At 34.2% G+C, this 26,458-nt stretch overlaps 1 protein-coding gene across 2 annotated transcripts in view; it reads left to right on the top strand.

Moving 5' to 3' along the window:
* Positions 1-26,458, top strand: part of st18 (ST18 C2H2C-type zinc finger transcription factor) — a 102,247-nt gene that overhangs the window by 28,543 nt on the left and 47,246 nt on the right. The window contains exons 1-3 of one of the 2 annotated variants that reach the window (XM_018094894.2): positions 17,178-17,272; positions 21,739-21,793; positions 24,993-25,023. In XM_018094894.2, the coding sequence (XP_017950383.1) occupies positions 17,270-17,272; positions 21,739-21,793; positions 24,993-25,023 (89 nt within the window). In that variant the 5' untranslated portion in view covers positions 17,178-17,269. Of the gene's footprint in view, positions 1-17,177; positions 17,273-21,738; positions 21,794-24,992; positions 25,024-26,458 lie in introns of those variants that run through there. The other variant, XM_031904430.1, reaches the window with a different exon arrangement.

Genomic DNA, 26,458 nt, shown 5'->3' with positions numbered 1-26,458 from the left:
TCACAGTAAAAAATCCTTTCCGAATGTTTAAATGGAACCTCCCTTTTTCTAAACGGAGTGGGTGCCCTCGTGTCCGTTGGAAGGACCTACTGGTAAATAAAACATTAGAAAGGTTATTATATGATCCCTTTATATATTTATACATAGTTATCATGTCACCTCTTAAGCGCCTCTTCTCCAGTGTAAACAGACCCTATAGAATCCTTCTCAGTCCCTACTTCATATATTGGCATGCATGTTGAAAGTGTCCAAATGCACTTAATGCACATGGAGCATAGCACTTATCATAGCATTTAATGCACATACACTGAGGGAAATTTAAAGTAAATGAAAACTGGAATAGGCAATTTTGTGGCCTTATATCAGGCATATAGAATAGTGCAGTTTCAATGTTTGATACATTTTTTAGCAGTTTCGCTCATCACTTAATATCAGATTTACAAAAGCCTTACTCATTTTAATGAATATGGTGGTTAGGTACACCTGGGCATTAAATAGCTGCTATGTGCCCCACTTTTATAAATTTAGAGTACAATTGAAGCATCAGACAAATCTGTCCAAACAGCTAATAACAGTTTTTAACAAATGTCTGGCACTATTACCATCATTTTCCTTACACTAATATCAAATTCAGAGTATGTGCATTTGAGTACATTTGAGTGTTACATGACAACAGGCCAATTTACTACAGTACAGCCCCCTTTTGTATACCCCTACTGTGCTTTACGTATGATAACCACTTGTAAATAAAAGAGACTCTGCTGGTTAACTAGTGTCACTTGTATTGTGGAGTAAGAAGGCAGTAATTAATAATTCCCAGCTGGGGTGAAACTAAAAGAAATGAAAGTAGTGGAAATATTCAGGTGTTAGCATTGGCACTTGTTTTAGTGTGTATCTATACACAGGGGTGTATGTAGTATTGTAGTAATGTACATGCACTGTGAATTTGAATGTTCTGGTTGGTGCTGTGTGTCAGAGTGGATCTGATTTGAAGATGTAGAATCATACATAGTATGTAGTATCCACCTTTCACTGAAACATACTCCTTGCAACCTACAAACAGGCATTTTAGTTAAATAATGGTATCAGCAAATATGAAACTTGGTACCACTTAATGCCATCTACCTTCTCACAACCCAGGACTTCTGTAAGGCACCTTTTATTTAGTCAGATTTAGATCAAGATTTACATCTTAAGAACCATTTGCTGTCAAGAATATGCCATGTTAATCACATTTTGCTAAATTACTACGGAAAATAGCTGTCAATACAAACAAAACTGGATATTAATCAAGACAAACTCCTACTCATGACTATCAAAGTAGCGTGTAGAGTGTTCTACTGTGTTAGTCATGGAACAAAACCAGAAAATATAGTTGTCCAGAAAGCTCACACTTTTTAATCTACTTAGTTAGCCAATAAAAGGTATCACCTATAGTGATGAGCGAATTTTTTCAGCAGGGATGGATTTGCAGTGAATTTCTGCATTTCACCATTGGTGAATTGTTTTGCGAAACTTTTTTTGACGTGCGTCAAATTGGGCACGGTCGAGTAAAAAAGGCGCGGTCGCATCAAAATTGGGCGATGCGGGCGACAAAAAATAGACGGCGGTGACAAAAAAAATGCGCAATGAAATGAGTTTCGCAAATTTACCGACGTTTTGTGCATATTCTTGCCGTTTCGCAAATTTCATGGCAAAGCAAAATGGGTCACTAATCACTTACTCTATTTTCCCGACTATTAAAATTGGATTAAATGATGGACATGTGTTTAGAATGATTTGTACAGTGTAGTTTAGGTATACTGAATTTTACTGGATTTACAGAGAATATGCTTTGCTGCCTTAATAAATACAAATGGTAACAAAATGTATCAGTACCATAAAGGCACAAGTAATTACATTTAAATATGGCAGCCAAGTCCAAGGAATGCAGATTCTGACTAATGTCTACTGGTTACATTAAGTTTCAAGTTTTATTGTCATATACAAATAACAATGAAGCATCATTACTGTAATGAAATGTTTTTTTTTTTTGACCCGTGTTCTTCCCAACTTTACATAGACATATTACATATTAAATATAATTAAAGTGAGCAATAAGGTACAAGTATTTACAATAAAAAAAAAAATGCAATGAATTATTTGAAATTGTGCAGTAAGGATTAGGATTTAAAGTGGCTTTGCTTAAAGTGACACTACGAAGATTCCAGTAGTTATGGGGAGTGTGTGTTGGTCTGGGCAGAATGTCACTTTTGATCCCATGTGGATTATTTATAATAACTGATAATCAGCATTAAAAGATCAATTTTTTAAAGAGTATGGGATTTGTGATAAACACACAATATAAATATTTTTTCAAATTGCACAAAAGTATGATTCAGTGTCCTGAAAGCTTTTTTGTAACGATGTTTATGAAGAAACTTGTGTAAACACGATGTAACACAATGTAATATATAAATATTTTTGAACCAAATCAAAGTATGGCTTTCTTTTGCTTTCAGAACCTTTTCAGCCCTTTTTGAATAAATGTTACTGGTCCTGTTTCTTGATCCCTTTCTTAGATTTCTAAAGGGAAACTTAGATGCTATAAAATAAAACATAACCACCAGGTAACTTACAATATATGCTAAAAAGTGACCTTATCAATCATAGCAAAAATATCCCTGTTCTACATCTTTTCCTTGAGCCATTTTTTGATCCGGGGAGGCAGGTAATATTTTTGTTTGAGGAGTCTAGCATTATAAAGCTTTCTATTCCATTCTAATATAAATACATCACAGTTGACCTCTTCTTTGGGAGGATATTCTCCATCTATTATTTGATTTTCACCTTTTTCATCAGATTTAAGATGCAAACACCATTCTAAACTATGAACAAAATTGTTTTTAGTTTGGAAAAAAAAATTGCAAACCTAGATAAAAAGCATTAAAAAACTTTGACTTTCATTCATTTGACATCAGACACAGATGTGAAACTCATGTTAAAAAAAAAAATTCCAATAATAGTAAATTCCCCAAAAAATCCTTATCTGCCAAACAAAAAGCAGAGACTAATGTAGTTGATTCTGTCATGCAAGAAAAAGTGAGTTTTTAAAATTCATTTTAGAATATCTGCCTTGAGTTTTTGTATTTTTTTCTTCAAAGATAATTCATTATGCTAAATTGCTGATTTGTTTTGAAATATGAACACTGTATAAATCAACTGAACAATAACTGATGTGTAGATTTGATTACTGAGGGGACCATAAAAGGTATTTCACTTCATTAATGTGTTCATAAAATGTCTTTTTGCGTCATTTAGCAGTCTTTATGCAAGTGCTGTCATCTTGGAGTATGCAAATCTCATAAATAAACAAAGCTTTCACTGTAGGCTGCTATTGGTTCTCTCTAATATCCTATTCATAAGTTATAATGATGAGGAGTAAAAATTTATTACCATGACATAACTGTCCATATCACATCAGTTCTGCTACTCTGTTCAACATCTGGAATTGTACAAAGACAAATATTTAGAAAAGTTGTAGAATACTGGGGCCAGTTTATCAAATATCAAACAGGAGAACACTTACGGATTCCCAGAAGTTTAATATTTCTCCATATATAAGTTTTTACAAATGTTTTAGTAAGTTGGAAGTATTGCTAACACGTAACAATTGCAGAGGCTAAATAAATTGTTCCCTTAGACTAATTCAGCCATTTCAGAGATTACAGTGTTTTTACACTGGAGACAGGACCTAAAAAGGGAGGCAACAGAAACCAGTGCTGTGTTTTAGCATTTGGAAAACAAAAATCCATTTTTTTTTTAACTGAAACAGCAGCCTCGCAGTTATTCCAGCAGTTTTTGTGAACCCATCAAAATTAAATTGCCGGTGGTTCAATGATATCTAGTATTAAGAAACCCATTTCAGAGCATGAGTGGGGAAAGCAATTAACTCCTTAATTAAACCATGTTTAGCTTTCTAGCCACAGAGAATCAATCTACACGTAGTTTAAAGACCATATTACTTTAACTAGTCTGAATGTTAGGGTTTTGTTCCTTAAATGATATACCCCTAGATTAGTTCTATGAGATTCTATGGTTCAATAAATCTAATAATAACAGCTAAGACTTGTCAAGATCATGTAAAAGTCAATGGCAGATGTCCCTTCCCCTTCCTGGATCATCCTTCTTTGCTTTAAGGTTTTCAGATTGTTGACTTGTTGATTGTTTGTAAAAATTCAAAAAACCAGAGGTTTAGGTGTGACAATTCAGAAAAGACACAGTTTTGTTCCAGTCAAGATTTTCCAGGAACAGTAAGGGGTATATTTATCATGCTGTGTAAAAAGTGGAGTGAAACATTACCAGTGACGTTGCACGTATCAGCCAATCAGATGCTTTGCTTTATTTTTCTAACTGTTGTAACCTAATTGCTGATTGGTTGCCCTGGGCAACATCATGGTAATGCTTCACTCCACTTTTTACAACAGCATGATAAATAAACCCCTAAGTTTGATTTTCAAATACAGCATTGCTAGCCATATTATTTAGGCTTTAGTTCTACCTTTACAAGGGGTAGAGGTACCCAATCCCTTTGGAAACCCATTATCCAGGAAGCTCTGAATTACAGGAAGGCCATCACCTTTAGAGTCTATTTTAAGGAAAAAATTAAAATTTAAAAAAGGATTTCCTTTTTCAGACATACTGGATTTATTTAATGTTTAAATGATTCTTAGCCAACCTAAGGTATGGTCATCCAATTATGGAAAGATCCCTTATATAGGTAACAAGCATTCTGCATAAAAGGTAATTTTTTTGTATTACAGGTATAGGACCTGTTATCCAGAGTGCTCGGGACCAAGGGTATTCCAGATAATGGGTCTTTCCGTAATTTGGATCTCCATACCTTAAGTCTACTACAAAAAAAATAAAACATTAATTTAACCCAATAGACTTGTTTTGCCTCCAATGAAGATTAATTATATCTTAGATGGGATCACATACAAGGAACTGTTTTATTATTACAGAGAAAAAGGAAATACATTTTAAAAATCTTAATTATTTGATTAAAATGGAGCCTATGGGAGACGGGCTTTCTGTAATTTGGAGCTTTCTGGAAAGTGGGTTTCTGGATAACAAATCCCATACCTGTACATAATAAAATGTGTTAAGTTAATAATTTGCTGCCAAAGAGCTGGTCAGTTGAAAAGTACATGAAAAGCTGTCAAGTGAAAAATGATGCTATTGCCTGTTTGTGACATGCAGATCTGGATCCTTTCATTTTACCCCAAGTCAGTGAGATAGAGGGCTGTAAAACACAAACACGTGACCATTTCTTCAGGTCTTCCAAGATTAGAAAGAGAAACTATCATTGTGTAACCTGGTCAGTTATCCACTCTTCTTTTTTTGCAACAAAAGTATATACTGTATACTGCTGCCTTTGCATAGAAAGTTCTTATATTAAATTACAACATACATTCAGTTTAAGATACATTTTTTTTATAAAAACATTATTGAAGTCTACAGAAAAATACAGAACTGAATTATGAGATTCGGTTGTCTCCTTGGTCAGAATCAGTTCAAGACAAAAACTTCTCATTTTCTTGTGAACAATCCATTGCATCTATATGGAAATATGTTATTGATTTAGAAGTATGATATTAGAATTGAATTGACCTGTATGTCTTTCTTGAAGATCAATTTTGTATGGATACATCAATTATATATATATATATATATTTTGAATATTTTCATATTGATATGAACTTCAATTCATTTCAGTTTATTCTTAACTTTGTTTATTGTGATAAATGTCAGATTTCAATAGCATTTTCTATTACGGTATTGGGATTCTTTAAGAACATATTGGCATATTTGTTGGTATCCATGATGACATTATGTTCACATGTTAAAATGAACCCAACTGACTCATATGTCTGATTGTGAATAAATTGCTACTGTACAAATCTCTGTTTCTTACAATAAACTCTTTAATGAATTATTGAAAATTATCATACACATAGCACTACATACCATAGCATACACATAGTATTTTATTCCCTGGAAAAAAGTTGTAGCAATAAAACATCCAGAATAGCCAAAAAAATCACCTTCTAGGACCCCCATTGAGCATCCCAGTGCTTCTGGCATGTGGGTACAGTTAGCCTGCCAAAACATTAATGTCTGCATTTTGGAAAGATAATTGTGCCACTGAACCATAAGTGCGGTGATTATCATGCAAGGTAATATGGAACAATTATCATCAGTTGTGTATTTGTCACAGCAACATTTACCACAAGTTTCAGCAATGACGAATAAAGATGAGTTTTATATATATATATATATGTGGGTGTGCGCACATGCCGATTCTACAAAATTATATTTAACATATTCCATATGTAAGAATGATAAAATATGAAATGCATTTCTATGGGCAGGAAGCCCATGATATGTCAAAGAAAATGAATGATTCAATGTTTCCCATATTGACCAGTCACCTTTAATTAATGTAAGCTCGATTTTTAAATATGTAATACATTATACCATATAAATCTTCACAAGGAACGGAACTTATGAACTTAGAAAGCATTGGAATTCCTTCTTCCTAGTTCTTTTTTGTTTATTTAGTGGATTTAAGACTGTATAGCATGTGCTAATGTCATTTCCCCCCATTTAATATCTAAAACTTCTAACACATGTACATGTAGGAGCTATTCATCATATTTTTTTTATTTTTTTTTGCTGGCAGATGAATTTTATTTAAAGGCTGGTTTATTAACAGATGTAAACATTATAATCTTTTTTCCTAGATAGGATATTGTACTTATATATTACAGCCCAACCCCACAAACCAAAAGTCAATGATTGGCTCCTAGACTAAATTACTAGGTTGCAAGTAAATCATAAACAACCAATGGATGTTTGGCTTGGTTTGGATTGTTATACGTTCCATTACACTGACCATTGAAAAAAAAACCCCAAAAAACAATGCTGTTTGCTGGTTAATTATAGTATTATGTAGCAGATTTTCTTCTATTTAAATTTACTTAGGAAAAAATATTCTTGGTACTGTAAATGCTTTCTGAAAACACTGTTGTGGTAGATATATTCTTGGTTATTTTACTAAAAGTAGATCCCACAGTGCTTGAAAGTCTTATTCTAAGGTTCTCATAGATTGAACTGAATCGCGGTGTAGCAGCATTGCTTTGTCATTGGCCAATTAAAAGCTAAGCTATAGGGGAAATTTTCCTTTTAGTTTGATGTAGACAGTGGATTTCTAATACCAATTGCAGCTGGTCTTTATCGTTTGTTCTTTGTGGCTTAAATTAAGTTATTTCTATGGCTCTTCAGACTGGAATTCAAAATATTTGGTTGGCAGGGTCTCCACTATCTAGACAGCATTTTGCATTTCAGGCTTGAGGAAGGAAGAATAGAAAGTTAAAAAGTTCAAAAACCAGAGAACCTAAAAAAGTTTTGCTGGACAAGATAAAAAAATATTGCCCAGTGGGACACCTAAAGAAGTGGAGAACAGAAGAGTTGAATAAGTGAGCAAAAAGGGCTGCAATGAAGGAAGCAGAAAGCAAAAAACTGGAGTCATGGAGGCAAAAAAATGTGACTAAAGGAGAGAAGAGGAGATTAAAGGACAAAGAGAAAAGTGGAAAGAAAAAGGAGGATGGGAAAAGTGTGATCATAGAGTGAAAAGAGAAGATCAAGAGAAGAGCAATAATAAGAAACATTAATAGAAATAAAAGAACACTAGGAAGATTAGAAAAGGGTGTGATAGGACAAGGATGGCACAGAAGAGAAAGGAACTAGAAAGGAGCTAGAACTAGTAAATAGAAGAGAATGACGTAAGGGAATAGCAGCTGTAGAAGAGAAGAAAGAACAGGAGACATCAGAGAAGTAGACCTGCATAAAACCTGTGACTAAGAGTGGTAAAGTGGTTCCAATTAATATACATAATGTACACGAATGATATGTGAAATAAAGACATGTTGTTGTTTTCGAGAGAGTGCTGGTCGTTATGAAACATATGTACTTTTTTGACCGTGCACCCCAACAGAATGTTTGGAGACAAGTGCAGACACACCCTTTTTAATCCTACAGCATCTAAATCTAAGTATATATGGCCCTCCTTATTAAGTTCGACAACACAGGCCTACATCTTCCATAAAGTTAAGTGTGTGGTGAGCCTCTAATCTGGGAGCATCTAATCTCGTGTTAAAAGCACATAAATATAAATGTGCCTTTTTTTTTGTTTATTTATTGCCTTTATGAATAAGATTAAATGACTGACTCACATAATATTACTTATTTTTATGCACTTCATCGTACTGATGGAGCTATTTCAGTTTTTTTAATAATTTGTTTCTAGCTCAGTCTTGCCTGAGACTGATTTACAGGGGAAAAATGGAAACGTCGAAAAATACTTTATCACGTTTTTTTTAAACTTTTTTTGTTTTGATCTAGTCTGATTATTTGTTTACACAAGGACTTAAAATAATCAAATGATAAATAAATAAAAAAAATAGTTAAAATGTGTTATATGTATGAATTTTATAAGGAATGTATCACTCTAACTACATAGTAAAACAGATATGGAAAGTTAAAAATGGCTGCAAAAAATGATACAGGTATCGGACCCCTTATCCGGAAACCCATTATCCAGTGTGCCGAATTATGGAAAGGCCATCTCCCATAGACTCCATTTTAACCAAATAATTCACATTTTTACAAATTACAATAAAACAGTACCTTGTACTTGATCCCAGCTAAGATATAATTAATCCTTATTTGAGCCAAAACAACCCTATTGGGTTTAATTACTGTTTAAATATTTTCTTAGCAGACTTAACGTAGGGGATCTGAATTACAGAAAGACCCCTTATCCAGAATACCCCAGGTCCCGAGCATTCTGGATAATGGGTCACATACCTGTAATTTCTTTTCAGGATACAAAATGGTAGCAATAATACCTAGTTATCCAAAAAGGTTCAATCCTCATGTTTTATGTAGTTATACAACTGACTTACTAGGCACAAATATATCCCCTTATGTTGTTTATAACTTTTCATTGGTAATATGTATTTCATTTTTTCTTGCAAGTAACTCAACATTACAAATGGTTTTCAGGTGTAAATACAACCAATTGTTTTTAATAGTTTTTCACTTGACATGTTTGTATAGTACTGCAATGATTAGGTGTATAAGAAACATACAAATATAAGCCTGTTTATTTGGAGAACTATTTAATGATCCACTTTATGTTTTAATCTACTTGATATTTGTAAAAAAAAAAAAATTGAAATAAAGAAACTAAAAAAAATATTAAAAGTACAAGACAACATTTGAAAGTAAGCACTGCACTGATGTAAGCCACAAAACTCCTTTGTACTGTGCTAATAACAATAAGTGCAATTTTAGTGTTGCACTAACTGTGGAAAGAAAGCCTTTGCTTTAAAAGAGGAGAATAATTCATCCTAATGAAATTGTTCAGTGCCAGCTGTCTTGCTTTTCATTTCACGGTTAGCCTGCGTTCGTCTTACAGAAATGTCAACAGTGGTCACCATTGTTGCTTTCATTTATTTGTTTAATCAAAGCAGTCCTTGTCCAGTTGATTAATCTGGAGGAAAAATGACTTACTTTTTGGGCCATCACCTTGAGCTTGTTGTACCTCTGTAAGGTGGCAGTGATAAACAGGACTTTTACAAACTTTCTGTGTGATTACAAGGACAATGTCAATCTCCTTTCTTTTTTTTTTTTGCATTAGCTTTGATTATGTTTTTACTCTGAAAACACATTTATTTTAAAGGTAACAATGCAGGCTAGGAGAATAGCTTATGTTTCATCTATATTTATCAGCACTCACTGTACATTTGTGTCTTCATTACCAGGAAATATTAAGGGACATTGTACCATCTATTCCTGTTTACAGTTTATTATGCAGAGATAGGAAACACTTAGCATGTAAAATGAATGTAGAAATTATTCCTGGATAGAAACATGGACATTTCCCACTCGTTGGCTCTTTCTCCTCCATCACCGGATCAGAGTGTAATTGTCAGTAATCAGGCCTGCTTGCTGCTGATAAAACCACTCTGAATGCTAGCAGCCTTCTTTGTGTGATGACTCAATTATTCCAGAAGTGCCTCATCAAATCTGCCCCATCAGCTGGGCTAATAAATAAAGAGAAGAAACTGGCCCCCCAAAAGCAAATTATAAATCCATTTACATTAACCATTTCACTACCTCAAGGTTTAGATTGTGCTGAGTTCACTTGAATATGCTTAGTAAGAAGTATAGTGGGCTACCTCTTTCTCTGCAAGGTGTTGGAATAATACACCGTGAATAGCTTATAAATGCAGCTATGGTAATTATAGTGAAGCCTTAGGCTTTCTGAAAGCTGCTTTGTCAAGTAAATCAGGTGAAAGTTAAACCCAGCAAATGATCTTGCGCATGTCATTGAAATTACTACTGTATTTAAGGCATTTTAACACACAACTCCAGGCAACAGACAATGGAAACTTGAGTGAAGTGACAGATCTTTCAACTATATGAATTAGTCATTCTTGTTTGGATTCTTTCCCATACTGGTCTGATGCTTGTAGATTATTTTGTACTGTAATCCAATTTTATATGCCTAAAATACAGTCAGTAACACCAGAGTGTGTCACCATGTCAACAGCAATACAGATTATCCAGTTTTTGAAAAAAACTACTAAAATGATCTTACACATAGAAATATCTTGTGCAAACAAGTGAGCTGTGTTCTGAGTATGGAGACAATACTTTTTTTTTTTGCAAGTGTTTAACTTCTAAATGATATTGTTGTGATTTAAAGCTTAGCCTAACACTCATGACACCAGCAGGTTTTACCATAGTTTGGGTTTATTAATGTTGATACAGATTTTGATTCTACTGGTTGAGGTGACTGAAGGATTTAGACTTAACTAGGTAGAGCAGACTATGGCTTTGAAGCCTTTTTTGACAGTTTTCTTTGATGGTAAGTGCTTTTTGGGTTTAGTTGTTGATCAGTCCAAAACATGGTTGTATGTAGCATTATATATGGTAGTTAAGTATGACGGTATGTCTGATTTGACTCACTATTAGTGACGTGCATGTCAAAAAATTGTTGTGTGCGTTGGAAAAATTCCGTGTGTGACAATTTTCGGCAAAGCGAAACGGGAAAGGTTTGCTTATCACTACTCACTAAATATCAGATAGCACTTGCAATTATTCACCATATTAACTATAACATTTAGAAACAAACATGGAACTCATCAAATTAAATGTACTTAAAGTAATTATAACTCTATGTAGCGATGAGCCAATCTACAGATGTTAAGAAACAGCAAAAACAATTGTGAAATGGCGACATTTCTCAAAATGCAATAAACACAATGACATTTTTTCTCATGCAAAATGCATTGCAGTCAATGGCTGTTTTTTTCTTGCACCCAAAATGCATTAAAGCAAATATGTTTTTTTACAACAAAAATTTTCTGAAATTTTGCTTTGGTTTCACTAAAAAATTTAATATTTATATCTGGAGAAAAATTTCCCTCATCTCTACTCTTTAGATATAACATGAGAACCTAGGAGACTAAATAAGCAAATTTCCAGTGTTAATAGAAAAAAGAAAAAGCAAATCATGTATGGGATCTGTTATTCAGAAACCCGTTATTTACAATGCTCCAAATTACAGTAGGATCATCTCCCATAGACTCCATTATAATCAAATAATTTGAAATTCAACAAATGATTTCCTTTTTCTCTGTAATAATAAAACAGTACCTTGTACTTGATCCCAGCTAAGATATAATTAACCTAATTGGAGGCAAAACAATCCTGTTGGGTTTAAATAATGTTCAAGTGATTTAGCAGACTTAAAGGGACAGTAACTCCAAAAAATGAAAGTGTATAAAAGTAATTACTATATAATGTAATGCTGCCTTGTACTGGTACAACTGGTGTGTTTTCCTTAGAAAGACTACTATAGTTTATATAAATAAAGCTTCTGTGTAGCCATGGGGGCAGCCATTTACAAGAGAAAAGGCACAGGTTACTTATCAGATAACAGATAAAACCCCATTATATTCTACAAAGCTTATCTGTTATCTGCTATGTGCCTGTGCCTTTTCTCCTTTTTCCCAGCTTCAATGGCTGCCCCCGTGTTGACATAGCAGCTCATTTATATAAACTATAGTAGCGTTTCTGTTGCAAACTTACCAGTTTTACCAGCGCGGGGCAACTGTACATTATATTTTAATTACTTTAAAACACTCCTTCTGGGTTTATTTAACTTACTTTAGGAGACCCAGGTCTCAAGCATTGTGGATTATAGGTTCCCCACTTGTAATAATATAATATTAATATCATTTGCAACCTGTTGTTACTCCAGCAGAAAAGCCAAAATACTTTGGAAGGTTACATAAGTAAAGCTGAATGCTGTTCAGCTAGTCAAAGATTTTGAACACATTATGTCAAGTTGAGACACTGATGCTTTAATAAATGTAACTTCATTAGGAACATTTCAGTTAGGAAAATGTTTGACTGTCAGAAAAATATTTAGCAATACCTTAGGATCCCCCATTTACAGTTTTCATGAATCTGCCCCACTTTATATGTTCCTTTGGTAGCTAGGGATAAGTAAAAAAAAAAATTCTGAGCAAATTCAGATACACTAGATGCAGTATGCCTTTAAAAGACACAATTGTAAAAGCTATTAATGCCCTGCTACCAATAACATAAAATATATAGCAAAGTATGAAGATATGGTCTAAAGAGTGGGTAAAAAGAAAGAAACAACAAATGAAGCAATGGCATCATTATGGGGGCCATTTACTAATGATCAAATTGTTTTTTTAATTTGGATTTTTTAGTGCTAAAAGTCCAAGATAAAGTAACAACTTTTTAGAGATTTATTATGCGTCAAAACTGCGACAATTCTGAATCTGACAGTACGCCATCTAAAACTTGTCATGTAGAAGTTAATGGCAGATATCCCTTCCTTTACCCAGAAGATCTTCCAAAACTTTAGAGGTCTTCGGGAATTTTGATGCTGGTTTTGGCTTGACAATTTGAAAAAGTTGCAGTTATCATGCAAGAACTCACAAAGTTCCACGTTTTCACAATGTTTCTGCAATTTTTTACAGTACGTGCTTTTACAATTTCAATTGTTTTGATAAATGTCAGACATGAAATGGAAATTAGTTTAATAACATTTTTAAAAAGAAAAATATGAGTTTTTGTAAATTTGCCTTCACTAGTGGACAGGAATGACAAAAAACCTTGATGAGAAGTAAAATGTAGGTTAAAGTATATGAAGGATTTTTTAGTACATTTAAAAATGTGATTATAATTTATGGTGGGCTTTGTAGAATACAATATAGAGGAGTGTCTGGTTTTAGGATCCCTGCCAGAAAGTAGGGTGTATGTTGGCTGAATGTCTAATTAGTATAAAAGAAAAGAGAGAATATGGAAAATATAAGATGGGGGAAGGTATAGTTTGAGTCTTTTGGATCCCCATCAGTTAAAAGTGAAGAGGGCTGGATGCCCAAAGAGAAGTGAATTTGGTAACAAAGTGTCATGTCACTATTATATATACAGTAGTAGGCTAGGATTATCCCTGGAGTCTGAGAATTTGCAATGTAACACATGCTCTGAACATGAGCAGTCTCTGGGACACTTTTGGAAAATGAGTGAAATGAAAAAAATGAAAGATTTTAAAGGCCAATATGTCAATATTTATATGTAAACTCAACATGGTTTACATAATCGGGCACTGATAAAAGGAATTATATCCTATTGGTACATTTTAATGAATGACAGCAGTGGAAAATCCAAAATATGGATACATTTCAATAATATTTTACAAAGTATAAAATCTGAAAATTTGCTAAATTGGAGCGTATATAACATTTTATATCAAGAATAAAATGCAGTTTATGGCTGAACACTGGTGTATATTTATGTTAGATATAATTAAACATTTTGGGGAGATTGAGAAATTAAAAAACAAGGCACGCATAAAAAAGAAATAATTTGTAGAGATTACAGGTCCCAGCCAAAGGTCACACGTTTTGCTATTTATTTTAGACAGACCTATGCCAAGGTATTAGAAAAATCTAACTGAAATATGAGCAGTTGCGTTAAAAATGCCATGGGCTAATGAGAATCCAGGAGCACAATTACATTATAAATGGCCGCCTTCATATAGAAGCATTTATGACTAAATAGGTAGGTGACGCATAGAGAAGTGGGTTGGTTGCTAATTGCAGAAAACAAATTTATAACTTGGCACCTGAAAATAGGTTTGGTGCAAAATTTTCATGAAATACTTAAAAGGTACCAAAGGACATTAAGAGGCTGATTTAAGAAAATTTAACTGGCAAATTCTTACAGATTCCCAGTAGTTTGTAAATGTATTCAAAGTCAGGAAAGTGTTTTACTGAATTGGCACATTTATCAATTATTTTTTTAAATTCCCAATTAATCAGAGTTGATATGTGAGTGTTAGAGTTCGGGGCAATGCTTAACTCTAACTATGACACTGCTTAACTGGAAAACTTTTTCACATTATTACAAATCAGCAGTAATGTGGAAAATGGTTCAATCTCAATCTGAAATATATTTTCAAACAAAAAAGAGCAGTGGGTGAGTACAATGTGTGACGTACACCTACTTTGTGCATTACCCTCTAAATGGCGGAATTCCCTGACAAGTTTGCTATAGCAAGGCTGCAACTAAAAAAGCAGAAACTTCCCAGGGTCCTTTGTGGTTGCACTAACTGCAGTAATTATTATTCTAACTACTTAACCTGGACCCATGTTGCATGCTGGTTGAGTAAATTAGCCACTATAAGCAAAGGTGAATGATGAGGGTGATTCAAATGTCAAAGTGTAACAAATGACTGAAAATAAAACCCTGAACTGTAAAGATGTGAAGGGCAAAGGTGTGACAGAGTGAATTATGGTATTTATGGAGGTTACTTCCATAAAGGAATGAAATGTATACGGAATGAGTCCCCCTACGATATTTCCTTTCCTGCTATCTGTTTGAGTGTTCATTCTGTCACTGAAATGCATATACAGTAATAAATATAATCTGGCATATATAGAAAACTTTAGGTAACTAGGTATTATTTATGTCAATTTAAGAATTTTGTTTTGAAGATGCGGGGACATGATTGTAAAACTGAGAGAAATCTGGGGCTATATAGTTAGTGAGCTCCAAACAAAAGATAATGGAAAAATAGAACTAAACCTGGACAAAATTAAGCTGAAAAATGCTACTTAACTTTTTTTTAGATTATGTGGTTATGTTTAAACTGAATTAATATATACAAAAAAATAATGCTATTTTAATGCCTTTTAAATGTCCATTGCCCCCCTCAGCGGATTTCTGTATCCATATGTATGCAACAAACACTGTCAATCAATTTAAATCTGATGGATATTAAAATGACCCAATATTAGCATTTTGTGTGTGGAATGTGTCAAAATAAAATCAGCTTGAAAACCTGTTATTTCCTCATATAATTTCAAAATATTCCGAAATAATCATTTATTTTGTATGCAGAAATGCTGATAAACGTATAATTACCATGACAGTTCCGTCTCCTGTTTAAGAAAAAAAAAGAAATCAGTGTCTACATGTTTAACAACAACAAAAGAGAAATATAATTTAAATGGAATAATTCATTAAATTCGGAAATAGCCACACTGTATGCTGCTATGTAATGCTTAACTACTATAAGAAACTTATTTCTGTAAATAGGTCACTTTACTGTACTTACTCCGAGGGGGATTAGAACTGATCTCAGCAGAATTTAAGAATCTTTTAAAGAAACGTATAGGTCTGATAAAACTATAGGATTTCTTCCTTTTTTGTTTCATTGATTAATGTAATTCAGATCTATGATCATCTTGCATTCATACTATACAGTAAGTAGACTGAAAGAGCACAATCTAATAAACTGCATTTAAAGCAATCTTAAACTTGAGCTACATGGTGGCTAAATTATACATTTTATAGGTACTTTATAATAAAAGCAAAACAGTCCTTAGTTAATTATAAGATCCAGATCGGCTACATAGTGATTGTTGCATATAGTATGTGTTAGAAGTCAATAATTATAGAATAGTGAAATATTTTTGTATGTACACTACAATTCTAAACATTCATTTTCCTTATTTGTTCTACATATACTTGTCTGGATCTCAGCTGTGCTGTCTTAACTCTCAGTCTCCTGGGAAAAAAATAGACAGCAGATGGGATTAGGGCAGAAGGGGTGATGCCTATGACAGCAAACGGCTCTTTAGACTGAGGAGAAGCTGTGAGCGTTAGGAAGCTACTCCTCCCCTGAGAACTAACTTGCCACTGAAGAAAGTTGAAAATAAGCCCTGTGAGAAATGTTATTAAAATAGTAAAAAAAAAAAAAAATTGCACTGTGCAGATGATGTGCTGCTGTATGCTTATCTGGATGCTAATCAGTTTGGCATTAGGGATCTGAACTCCCTTATGTGACGAGATTATTTACTAACATTTTTTTGTAAATATAAAGAATTGTTTTCTAATAAATATTTAATTCAGCCGAATATCAAAATGCAAAAGCAGTCAAACTGTTTTGTTTGTTTACTCTGTGTCCTATAGTTAACACTCATGATACATCATGAAATATAAATCATAAAGAACTTTACATATTAGGTAAAATGAAATAACTTTATTACTAGAAAATGATTTCTTTCATGTTTAGTAATTTGAATAAATTCATGCTTAGGTCTAATTTGCCTTTAATAGGGTTTAATGAATATTAATTTTTGCAGATCATATCTGAATTTGTTTATACAAGTCATAAAAAAATAGCAGTTTTCCTGACATTTGGGGCTAAAAAAAACCATTTTAAACAAAAAAGCTAGACAGTTAAAGAAACAGGTCCATCCACCTTATTTTTTTTCCATGAACAACTCCCTGAAGAAATGTTCCTATTTCTACTGCTATACATTATAAAAACATAATATTAAAATGTCACCTAACTGTAGGTATATGTGTATATATATATATTCCTAGATATATCTTCATATATACAGATAGAATATCTAATATGTTTTTATGTGCGACTTATAGGAAACACAACCTTCTTGTGCTGCTAATTTCCAGTATGTTTTAGTGCTAATGGAAAATATTCTTCCCTTCCCAAGAGAATGAAAACCAGAACTATCTTCTAAATCTGCACCTTAAGCTACATCCATTTGAGTAGAGAATCTCCACACCATTTTTACTTGAAGAAATAATGGTGAGTTTGATATTTGACTGCATTTTAAATAGGTATTTGTTGCTTTTAACTTAATACATAGAGATGTAGCGAACTGTTCGCCGGTGAACTAATTCGCGCGAACATCGGGTGTTCGCGTTCGCGAAAATTCGCGGACTTTTGCCGATGTTCGCCACTTTGGGTTCGCCGCGTTTTTTTTTGGCGCCGCGTTTTTTCGCCTTGGTTTTCCCGGCGCGTTTTATCGCCTATGCATATACATAGGAATAGCTTGCGTTTTTTTTTTGGCGTTATTTTTTTGCGTTATTTTTTGGCGTTATTTTTTGGCGTGTTTTTTTTAAAAGTATTTTTCTGAGAAGTTTTTGCCCTTGATCCCCCTCCTGCATGCCACTGTCCAGGTCGTGGCACCCTTTAAACAACTTTAAAATCATTTTTCTGGCCAGAAATGGCTTTTCTAGGTTTTAAAGTTCGCCTTCCCATTGAAGTCTATGGGGTTCGCAAAGTTCGCGAATATTCGCGAGTTTTGGCGAAAGTCCGCGAACGGGTTCGCGAACATTTTTGCGCGGGTTCGCTACATCCCTATTAATACATAACATTGTATGAGCAGACTTCGGGGGCAGATTTACTAAAACATTTCTCTTTTTTTATTTTAAAATTTGAATTGCCTTACATTTACTAAAAAGTCTGAACTGGAAATGTCTGTGCAGGAAAATCAGAAATTTTAGAATTTGATATAATTTTCGATCCGACACCTCTATGTTCAAGAATTTTTGCCCCCCAAAAAAGTGTAAAAAATCTGAAACCTTTTGAAGTTTTGAAGCAAAAGAAGGATCCTCTAGGGAAGTGAGGTGAATCTGTCATTGACTTCTACATGATCTCGGCAAGTTTTAGCTGGGGAATTGTTCAGATGCAGATTTTTACCTGTTTTAACAAATAGTAAAGTCACGATACAGAAGCTTGAATGAATCCGAAACTTTTGTACTCGTTGCAACATTACGATTTTTTCGCGACGGCGACGAAAAAGTCACGGAAAATATACGACAAATTCTCGACGGCGACGAAAAAGTCGCAAAAAACGAAAACAGCGCATTCGGCCACTTTCGGTCCGTTCGTGGATTAGTAAATCTCCCCCTTAGAGTGATATAATCAGGTTTTTGCAATTACTTTAACTTATATAGGCCTATATAGTCTTTGTTAAACAGACCTGTAAATGACTATAACAATTGTCTTCACCTAAATATTAATCTTGCAATTACCTTTTTCTTTCTGTGCCCTCTAATGCCTTAGTAAAACGCTCTAATAGAAATACTTGGCACATATTAGCTACCTCAGGGAATAATAGAATTATTTGCTGAAGTCATTTGGCAAACAGATATAAACATATGGCTTTGTGTTACATTCAGCTCTGCCAGTTGTGCAAAGTTGCTTAAAAGCTGTATATAGCTGACAGCTTCAAGCCATGGCTAAAGTATACCATCTACATTTCATTTATACAAAGTTGTCTTCACATTAACGATGTGTAATAAATGTAATTGGTAATATTTACATAGGAAGAAAAGAACAGCAAACGTCAGCATGTCTGGTACACCAGAACAGTTCAGTTAAAACCAAACTATATTAAATGTGTTTTTTCTAAATATACATAGGGAAATTGAGCTTATTCATGTCTGACAGTAAATATTAGTTACTGCTGCAGGAGGATAGCAATAAATCAGTTATAAATCTGTAGGAAGGTTTGATGAAGGTAGGGTGTGGAAGGTTACGTTGGCACACATATTTGGTGATTGTATTTATTTTTTAACCTATATAGTGGCAAACATTATATGAGGTTATTTCAGCAGGAGTGGGACCTGTTATCCAGAAAGCTTGGGACCTAGGGTTTTCTAGGTAAGGGGTCTTTCTGTATTCTGAATCACCATACTTTAAGGCTACGAAAAATCATTTAAACATTAAATTAACCCAATAGGATTGTTTAACCTCCAATTATTAATTATACCTTAGTTGGGATCAAGTACAATGTTTTATTATTACATAAAGGATATTTTTGAAAAAAATTACATTATTTGATTAAAATGGGGTCTATGGGAGATGGCATTCCTATAATTCAGAGCTTTCTGGATAACAGATCCCATACCAGTAGTATGTGTTGAAATATTATCTCTATTCTCAAGATACAATGTATTATATGGATTAACTCTCATCAGGGAATAGCCCACATGTGTTTTACCAGATTGCTGCTTAAAATCAACTTCCAGCCTTCCCATAACTGGTTGTACGGCATTGGTTAGTTCTTGGCATAAGTCTGACTTTTGTAAGCAAACTTATGAAGCTGCAGAAGTGTAATGTCCTCCCACTATTCATTTTATGTTATGAGTGACATGTATAAAAATGACTTTGTATTTTGTAGTACTACAATAATGTATGATTGCGCTATGATCACATTCAACTATAACACAGAACAGACCTGATTACATATGAGCACCTTCAGGCTCTACACAGAAGAGCACAGTAGGAATACAGAAACATAAATGTCTTAAAGTATCAATGTCTCTAAATGCTTTCATTGCTACATTGGCTTTCACGCCGTTTCACTAAGAGAAATCCATTTGGCTAATTAATATTGCTATATTTGTGGCCCTTACAATGTTTATATTCTTTAGATTTGCCCTTTCTGTCCCTCTCCTGTATCCCATTGCTCGAGTATTTCTTTTTGCAGCATCATTTAACAAGGTCGGGCCAATTAGAGAGCCTTAAAGCCAGCTCCTGTACTCAACTCAAATGTGACACATAAACTGTGGCTAACAATACACCATTTATCCCTGGGTTGGGCAAGCAAAGGATTGTTTAGTAACATCAAAATCCACTGCAATGCCATTAGATTTTAGTAAATCAACCCAGACAATAAATGGGCTTCTATTCTTTATCTAGTCTAACCATATAGCTAAATGCTTGTGCACTTTAAACAGCTGAATATTTGATGCATTTAAACATATTTCTGTTGTGCTCATCTTATTGTTTCTTATATGAAGTCCATAGGTTGGAGTGACCACTGTGTAGGACCTGACTGACAATCATGGACAGACATTAATTGATAAAAACCTGGCTCATTTCATATTTCATTTCTGTTACAAGTGTTCATACTCATGTTTACATGTTTAGAATCTGTAGGAGCCTTGGATAGCATTTGTTTATGCCTCTCAGTAATATTACATCATATCAACAGTATTAAAAATAAAACTGCCTATTTTACTATAGTTTGCAAAAAGTGAGAGTCCAGAATATGCTTTTGTGATCTGTATCCATGTACGATTGCATATTCACTGTTGCAATTGTCTTTAAAGGTTGTGTTTGTGTGACCTGGCTCTATTCTTACAACTATTGTCTGGGCTACAATGTATTGCCCCTACTATACCTAATATAATGCCTCAGTTGAGGGAAAGAGAAAAAGACACCATATACACAGCATTTAGACACCAAACTATAATGGCCATATCAGTTAGTTATAAACCATGAGAAGTATGTTTGCCAAGACATACTTTTAGCTATATTAAGATAAAGTATCAAATGTTCACTTTTTAATTCTAAGAAAAAGGAACAGAGACAAGACACACCGAGTACATTGATTCTTGTATGAAGGCGCACATCTTGCATTCACTTACTAATTAACAAAGCAGTGAAAGCTCTTTTCATAATTTTACCCTGCACAGACTGCTTTTAATTTTGCCTGTAGAATAGCATGTCATATAAAACACAATGGATAAATAGTATATATCGGTTAAACTGAACATAATATATACTGCGTTCCTGAGTTGTTTATCTCAATAGACTATAGTAATCAAAAGTAATGAACCCATTATGTGCAGGGCCTTGGAGAGCGTAGAATGGCAGTAAAAGTGTGGCACATAAAAGGTTTATTAAAGGAAATTAAAGTCCATCATTGCCACACCTGCTCCCCTATTATAAGTCTATGGCAGGTCAGTGGCTTCAATCACAACTCAGCAGCACAGAATAGATCATGTTTCACATTACAATTGCTCTCACAAAGAGCACACTCACTTGCAGATCTTAGCCTTCTACACAACTCTCCAAAAGACAGAATGTCTTAAATAAAAACAGTGGGTTGGGGACTTAGCAATGACAATGGCTTTTCATGCATATATATATATATATATATAAAGTAGACATAGACACATATTTTAACAATGCAAGCCAAAACAGTTATTTTTATTTTTGTGAGATGTATTTTTGATGCAAAAGGTCACTGAGAGCACGAATATTCGTGAGCAGTGATTCATTGTGTGCAACGAGGGAGCACAAGTGTAATGTTTGCCTTTGTCATGATGACCTTCATGATTTTGCATTAGAAAAAGTGAAAGACAAACTACGTGCTATTTATTTCAACTGCAGTTTTGACTAAATTTGAAATATTTGAAATGCTGATATGTTTCAGATTAAACACTTGAATTCATTGCATTGTATTTGTATTACAGATGGATTCAGATGGGGAAGAAACAAATCTATGCACAGTCTCTAAAGAAATAAAAGGTAACACATATATAAATATATATATATATAGTATTATTATGTATTTATATAAAGCAATTATCTTTCTCAGCAATATACAATATAGCAATAACCATATACAAAGATAACTCCATTGCATCCAACAAATATAAACAGCCAGACTGATACAAACGGCTATTACTAAGCATGAAGAAACAGCATGAATGAGATTGCAAGAATTATAGCGTGTGTGTGTGAGTGAAACTAGGGAAAGCATGTGGCTACTAGGAGGAATAGATAGAGTAGAGATAAATAAAGATAGAGTAGAGATAAATAAAATATAAAAATATCTCTAATCATAAAATATGGGCAGCAGAAAAGGTAATATAGGTATAAGATCCATTATCTGGAAACCCTTTTTCAGAAAGGGAGAGCTATGTTCCATAGACTCTATCAAATAATTCAAATTTTATAAAATGATTCAATAATATAAATCATAATATAAAATGATCATGATAAAAACTGATCTCCCTTTTCTCTGTAATAATAAAACAATACCTTTGAGGCAAAACAATCCTCTTGGGTTTATTTCACGTTTATGTCATTTTTTAGTAGATTAAGTATGGAGACCAAAATTATGGAAAGATCCCTCATCTATAAAACCCCAGGTCCTGAGCATTCTGGATAACAGGTCCCATACTTGTATTGTTATTTATTGCAACAGCTCTGTCAGGCCCAAAATTGTCATGTTTTCAGCAGTGAGAAGATATTAAGCAGCTCACACCTCTAATCAGCACAGTGATCAAGAAGGAAGCATTATTCTGCTGGATGTTCCTAAACTATACATGTGGATGGGAGAAATCTGATGAGCAGTTTTGGTGAAATTTTGGTGTAGTCCTAGAACTATAGCAAGGTGACTGTTGTAAGATGTTGAACCTGGGTCTGGAAACCTCTAATAATGGTATGGAAGCTTGAAGGAGGTGATCATTCAACCCAATGCAGTTGTGTATAAAAATAAAACAAGGACCAAAAGAGTAAGGATGAGATGAGGAGGTGAAATCAGCACTGGGATAATGAATCCTCCCCCCCCTTTTGAATGGTCCGTTTATGCAGAACGGTGAGAATAAAAACCAGATTGTCTTTTGAGAAGAGAAGAGAATTTGAGAAGAGAGTAGTCAGTGACTACAAAGGGATGTTTAAGGTTTCATAACAGCATGTGGCAATGACGATGGTAATATATCAGTGGTAAAAAGAAAAAATTTAAGTCAGGAAAGGATTGTAAATATGAATGAAGGATTAATGAGATGGACCCATATGGGGTCAAGTGAGCAAGTAGTATTACTAATGCCATAAATGTATAAAACATCATCCTATTCTATAGCATTATCCTGGACATGTGATATTTTGCATATCTGACCCCTTACATGGGAAAAGTTGGACAGCCTTGCCCTATCATATTGAATGACATTTTCCTTGACTGGCCACCTGCCTGGCAGATCCATTGACAGATGGCCATGCACATGCATTAAGTGATTGGACACACCTTCCTCCCATTAACAAATTAAAAACTGAATAAAATATCCAATAAGCATTCACATCCATAATGAGCCCTAAGTATAAAAATGATGTTGGATCTTAACAAACAAAAAATTTCATAACCAGATATTTAGGTCAAATTTGTATTTTGTCACTTCATTTTTTCCCATGACACCCCTCCAAACACACACACACTTGAAGGTGAACTTGCTGATGGCTCCTGTCAACACTGCTGACTTTTTTTTATTGGTTAAAAACTTATGATACTTAAAGGATCTTCCAGTGGTTTTTATCTTGTAGTTTATAGGCATTAGTGTCTACTAAATACATATAGTAACTAAGTTCCATTATCTCACAAAGTAACACCTTAATTATTGTTAAAGGAAAACTATACCCCCAGAATGAATACTTAACCAACAGATAGTTTATATTATGTTAAGTGACCTATTAAAGAATCTCGCCAATCTGGAATATATAAATCAGTAAATATTATTATATTATGTTACGTAGCCTATTAAAGAATCTTGCCAAACTGTCAAATTGTTGACAGCGGGGTGCACAGTCAAAATAAATGTATAAAAAAATGTGTTTCCAGGCCGGTACACCCTTATTAAAATGTTATACTTGTATTGCAAATACCTTACACAACTGTTTTATATATATCAAGGATATATATATATATAAGTAAATATTGCCCTTTTACATCTTTTCCCTTGATCCTCCATTTAATGATGGGCTGTGCGCTCCCTCAGAGATCACATGACCAGAAATAATGCAGCTCTAACTGTAACAGGAAGTAGTGTGGGAGCAAAAGACAGATCTTTGTCCATTAGTTGGCTGTTGGGGCCTAGCATGTATGAGTGCCTTGGCTTGGTTGTGTGCACTATGAAACGTATGATCCCAGAAGGCGGCCCTTAATTCTTAAAATGGCAATTTTCTATTTAGGATTACCCAATAGCACATATTACTAAAAAAGTATATTTTTATGAAAATGGTTTATTTAGATGAAGCAGGGTTTTACATATGGGCTTGTTTATGCAATATATTTTTATAGAGACCTACATTGTTTGGGGGTTTAGCTATCCTTTAAATATATAAAGTATTCCTATTTGGTTCAGCTTGATCTATAATGTGTTGCCAATATAGATAAAACCAATGGGTTAAAGAAAGAGGTTCTGTTGATTGCTATATTCTATGATTTGTGTGTAAACATAATTGTATATTCACTCACTGAAGGATAATTGCATATAATCATATTCTGGTGCCTCTTTATACTGCTCCCATAATGTTAAACTTGGGGTTAAATTGAAACTGGCTTGCTCATTTATTATCTGCACTGAGTGTGTTTCCGCAAGTGTTCCTGTTATAACAACATGAATAATTTTTGAACCACCTGTTGGCTCTGTCAATATGTTGTGTACCCTTGTGTGGGCAGGTATTGATAAACACCAGCTTTCATCTTTCTCAGATCATTTTAATGCGAACAAGAGCAAAGCTTTCTCACCACATGTCCCATGAGAAAAGGATTACAGGCAAAGTTGGAATATAACCATTGTTAATATACAAAAAGCATTAACAGCAACTGGATATTTGGATATCAAAAGCTATGGCAAATTTGCAGGAATATATAAATACAGGAAGGTTTGCTTGAAATGTTAAAAAAAGAAAAAAAATTAACCTGGGATTTCCGTTTTTTTTTCAACAGTGGAAGAAGACTCACTAGCAGAAGAACTCAGGTAACAGATTATTTTTCCCCAACTGAAATGTCAGTAAGGCCATGAAAGTATAAAATAAAAACTGACATTGCACAACAGCCTTCTTTTGTATAAGACCCACTTTTATTTCAGCTATGTAACAGAAGGCAATACGTTTGCCCAGGAGCAGTAACCCAAAGCAACCAATCAGCGGGTAGCACTTACCAGACACTTGTGTAAAAGCAAACATCTTATTGGTAGCTATGGGTTGCTGCTCCCGGGCAAATGTAGTGCCTTTTATTACATATGAGTGTAAACTGACACCGGTAAATGAACCTTATAGTCTTTTCCTTTCACAAAGGAGTTTAGAATCAGCAACTGCTTTATGACAAATATTTTGTTTTTTAAGTGCTACTGATATGTTCTTATCAATGACATGTTCCTGTTGATAAATAACAACTGATTTTTTTAAAAATAAAAAGGCAAAACCCACCCTGTGTCCATCATTACCTGAAAGTGTAACACTCAAGCACACTGATCTATGTAGGCCACAGAGTTGGTAGTCTTAAAGGGCTACAGTGTGACTCTCTATTACGATAGTATTATGGTGCCAACAGCTAGGCATGATGGACAGATTTGGATTTCCATGGTCAGCAACGTTCTGTGTGTGAGACTGCTGGTAACACTTGGGAGATGGGTTGAGTAGTAATTTTTTTTTAGAGCCACACAGTAGCTATGTATGATACTGACTGATACTCATTAATAGGAGAGAGGTAGTATCAGTTTAAAAGTCCAGCCATGTCTTGCTAATTCTCTTCCTCTAGTATCGCTTTAATGTGTGATACATGAAGAACAAATATAAACATATATAAACAGTATTTGAGTGGGACAGAAGCTAGAGGGGTCCTGCATACTTGAGTGTGTGAAAAAAGCTGAATGGGTAGAATGAGCGTTTGAATGTGCGACTGACCTTTGCAAAGAGCATTCATTTAAAAATAAAAAACTACTTTCCAAAACACCTGTCAACTAGTCCAAGTGACTTGCCCCCTTCTTTTCTACATACAAAGAGCAGATTCCCACCCCTCCCCTTGACAGCAGGCCTCTTCTTGTGTGTAGGTCACAAGACCCAAACATCCTATAGCCATAAAGCTACATATGGATGAGCGTGGAGCACAGCACAACACAATAGCTGCTGATACAATGCAACACACCTAATAATAAAAACACTATGAAAGTGCATAAGGATGGACAATGGATGTGTCAAACCTCCATTCTTTCAGCCACTAGTAAAATTACGACTACTAACTTCCCATGACAGTCGGAACAGCAGTTTGCATATAGCAACTCTAGCAAATGGTGACAGTTGTGGCACCAAGCTGGTATCTTGATAAGAAGTTCCATCTACTAAAATTGAAAAGGGATTAAGGCAAACGTGCTGCAGAAACTGCGGTCCTCCAGTTCTTGTTGAGCTACAAGT

Source organism: Xenopus tropicalis, chromosome 6, assembly GCF_000004195.4.
Source record: "Xenopus tropicalis strain Nigerian chromosome 6, UCB_Xtro_10.0, whole genome shotgun sequence".
NCBI lineage: Eukaryota > Metazoa > Chordata > Amphibia > Anura > Pipidae > Xenopus > Xenopus tropicalis.
Note: the sequence above shows the minus strand (reverse complement) of the source record. Positions and strands in the feature narration are given on the sequence as shown.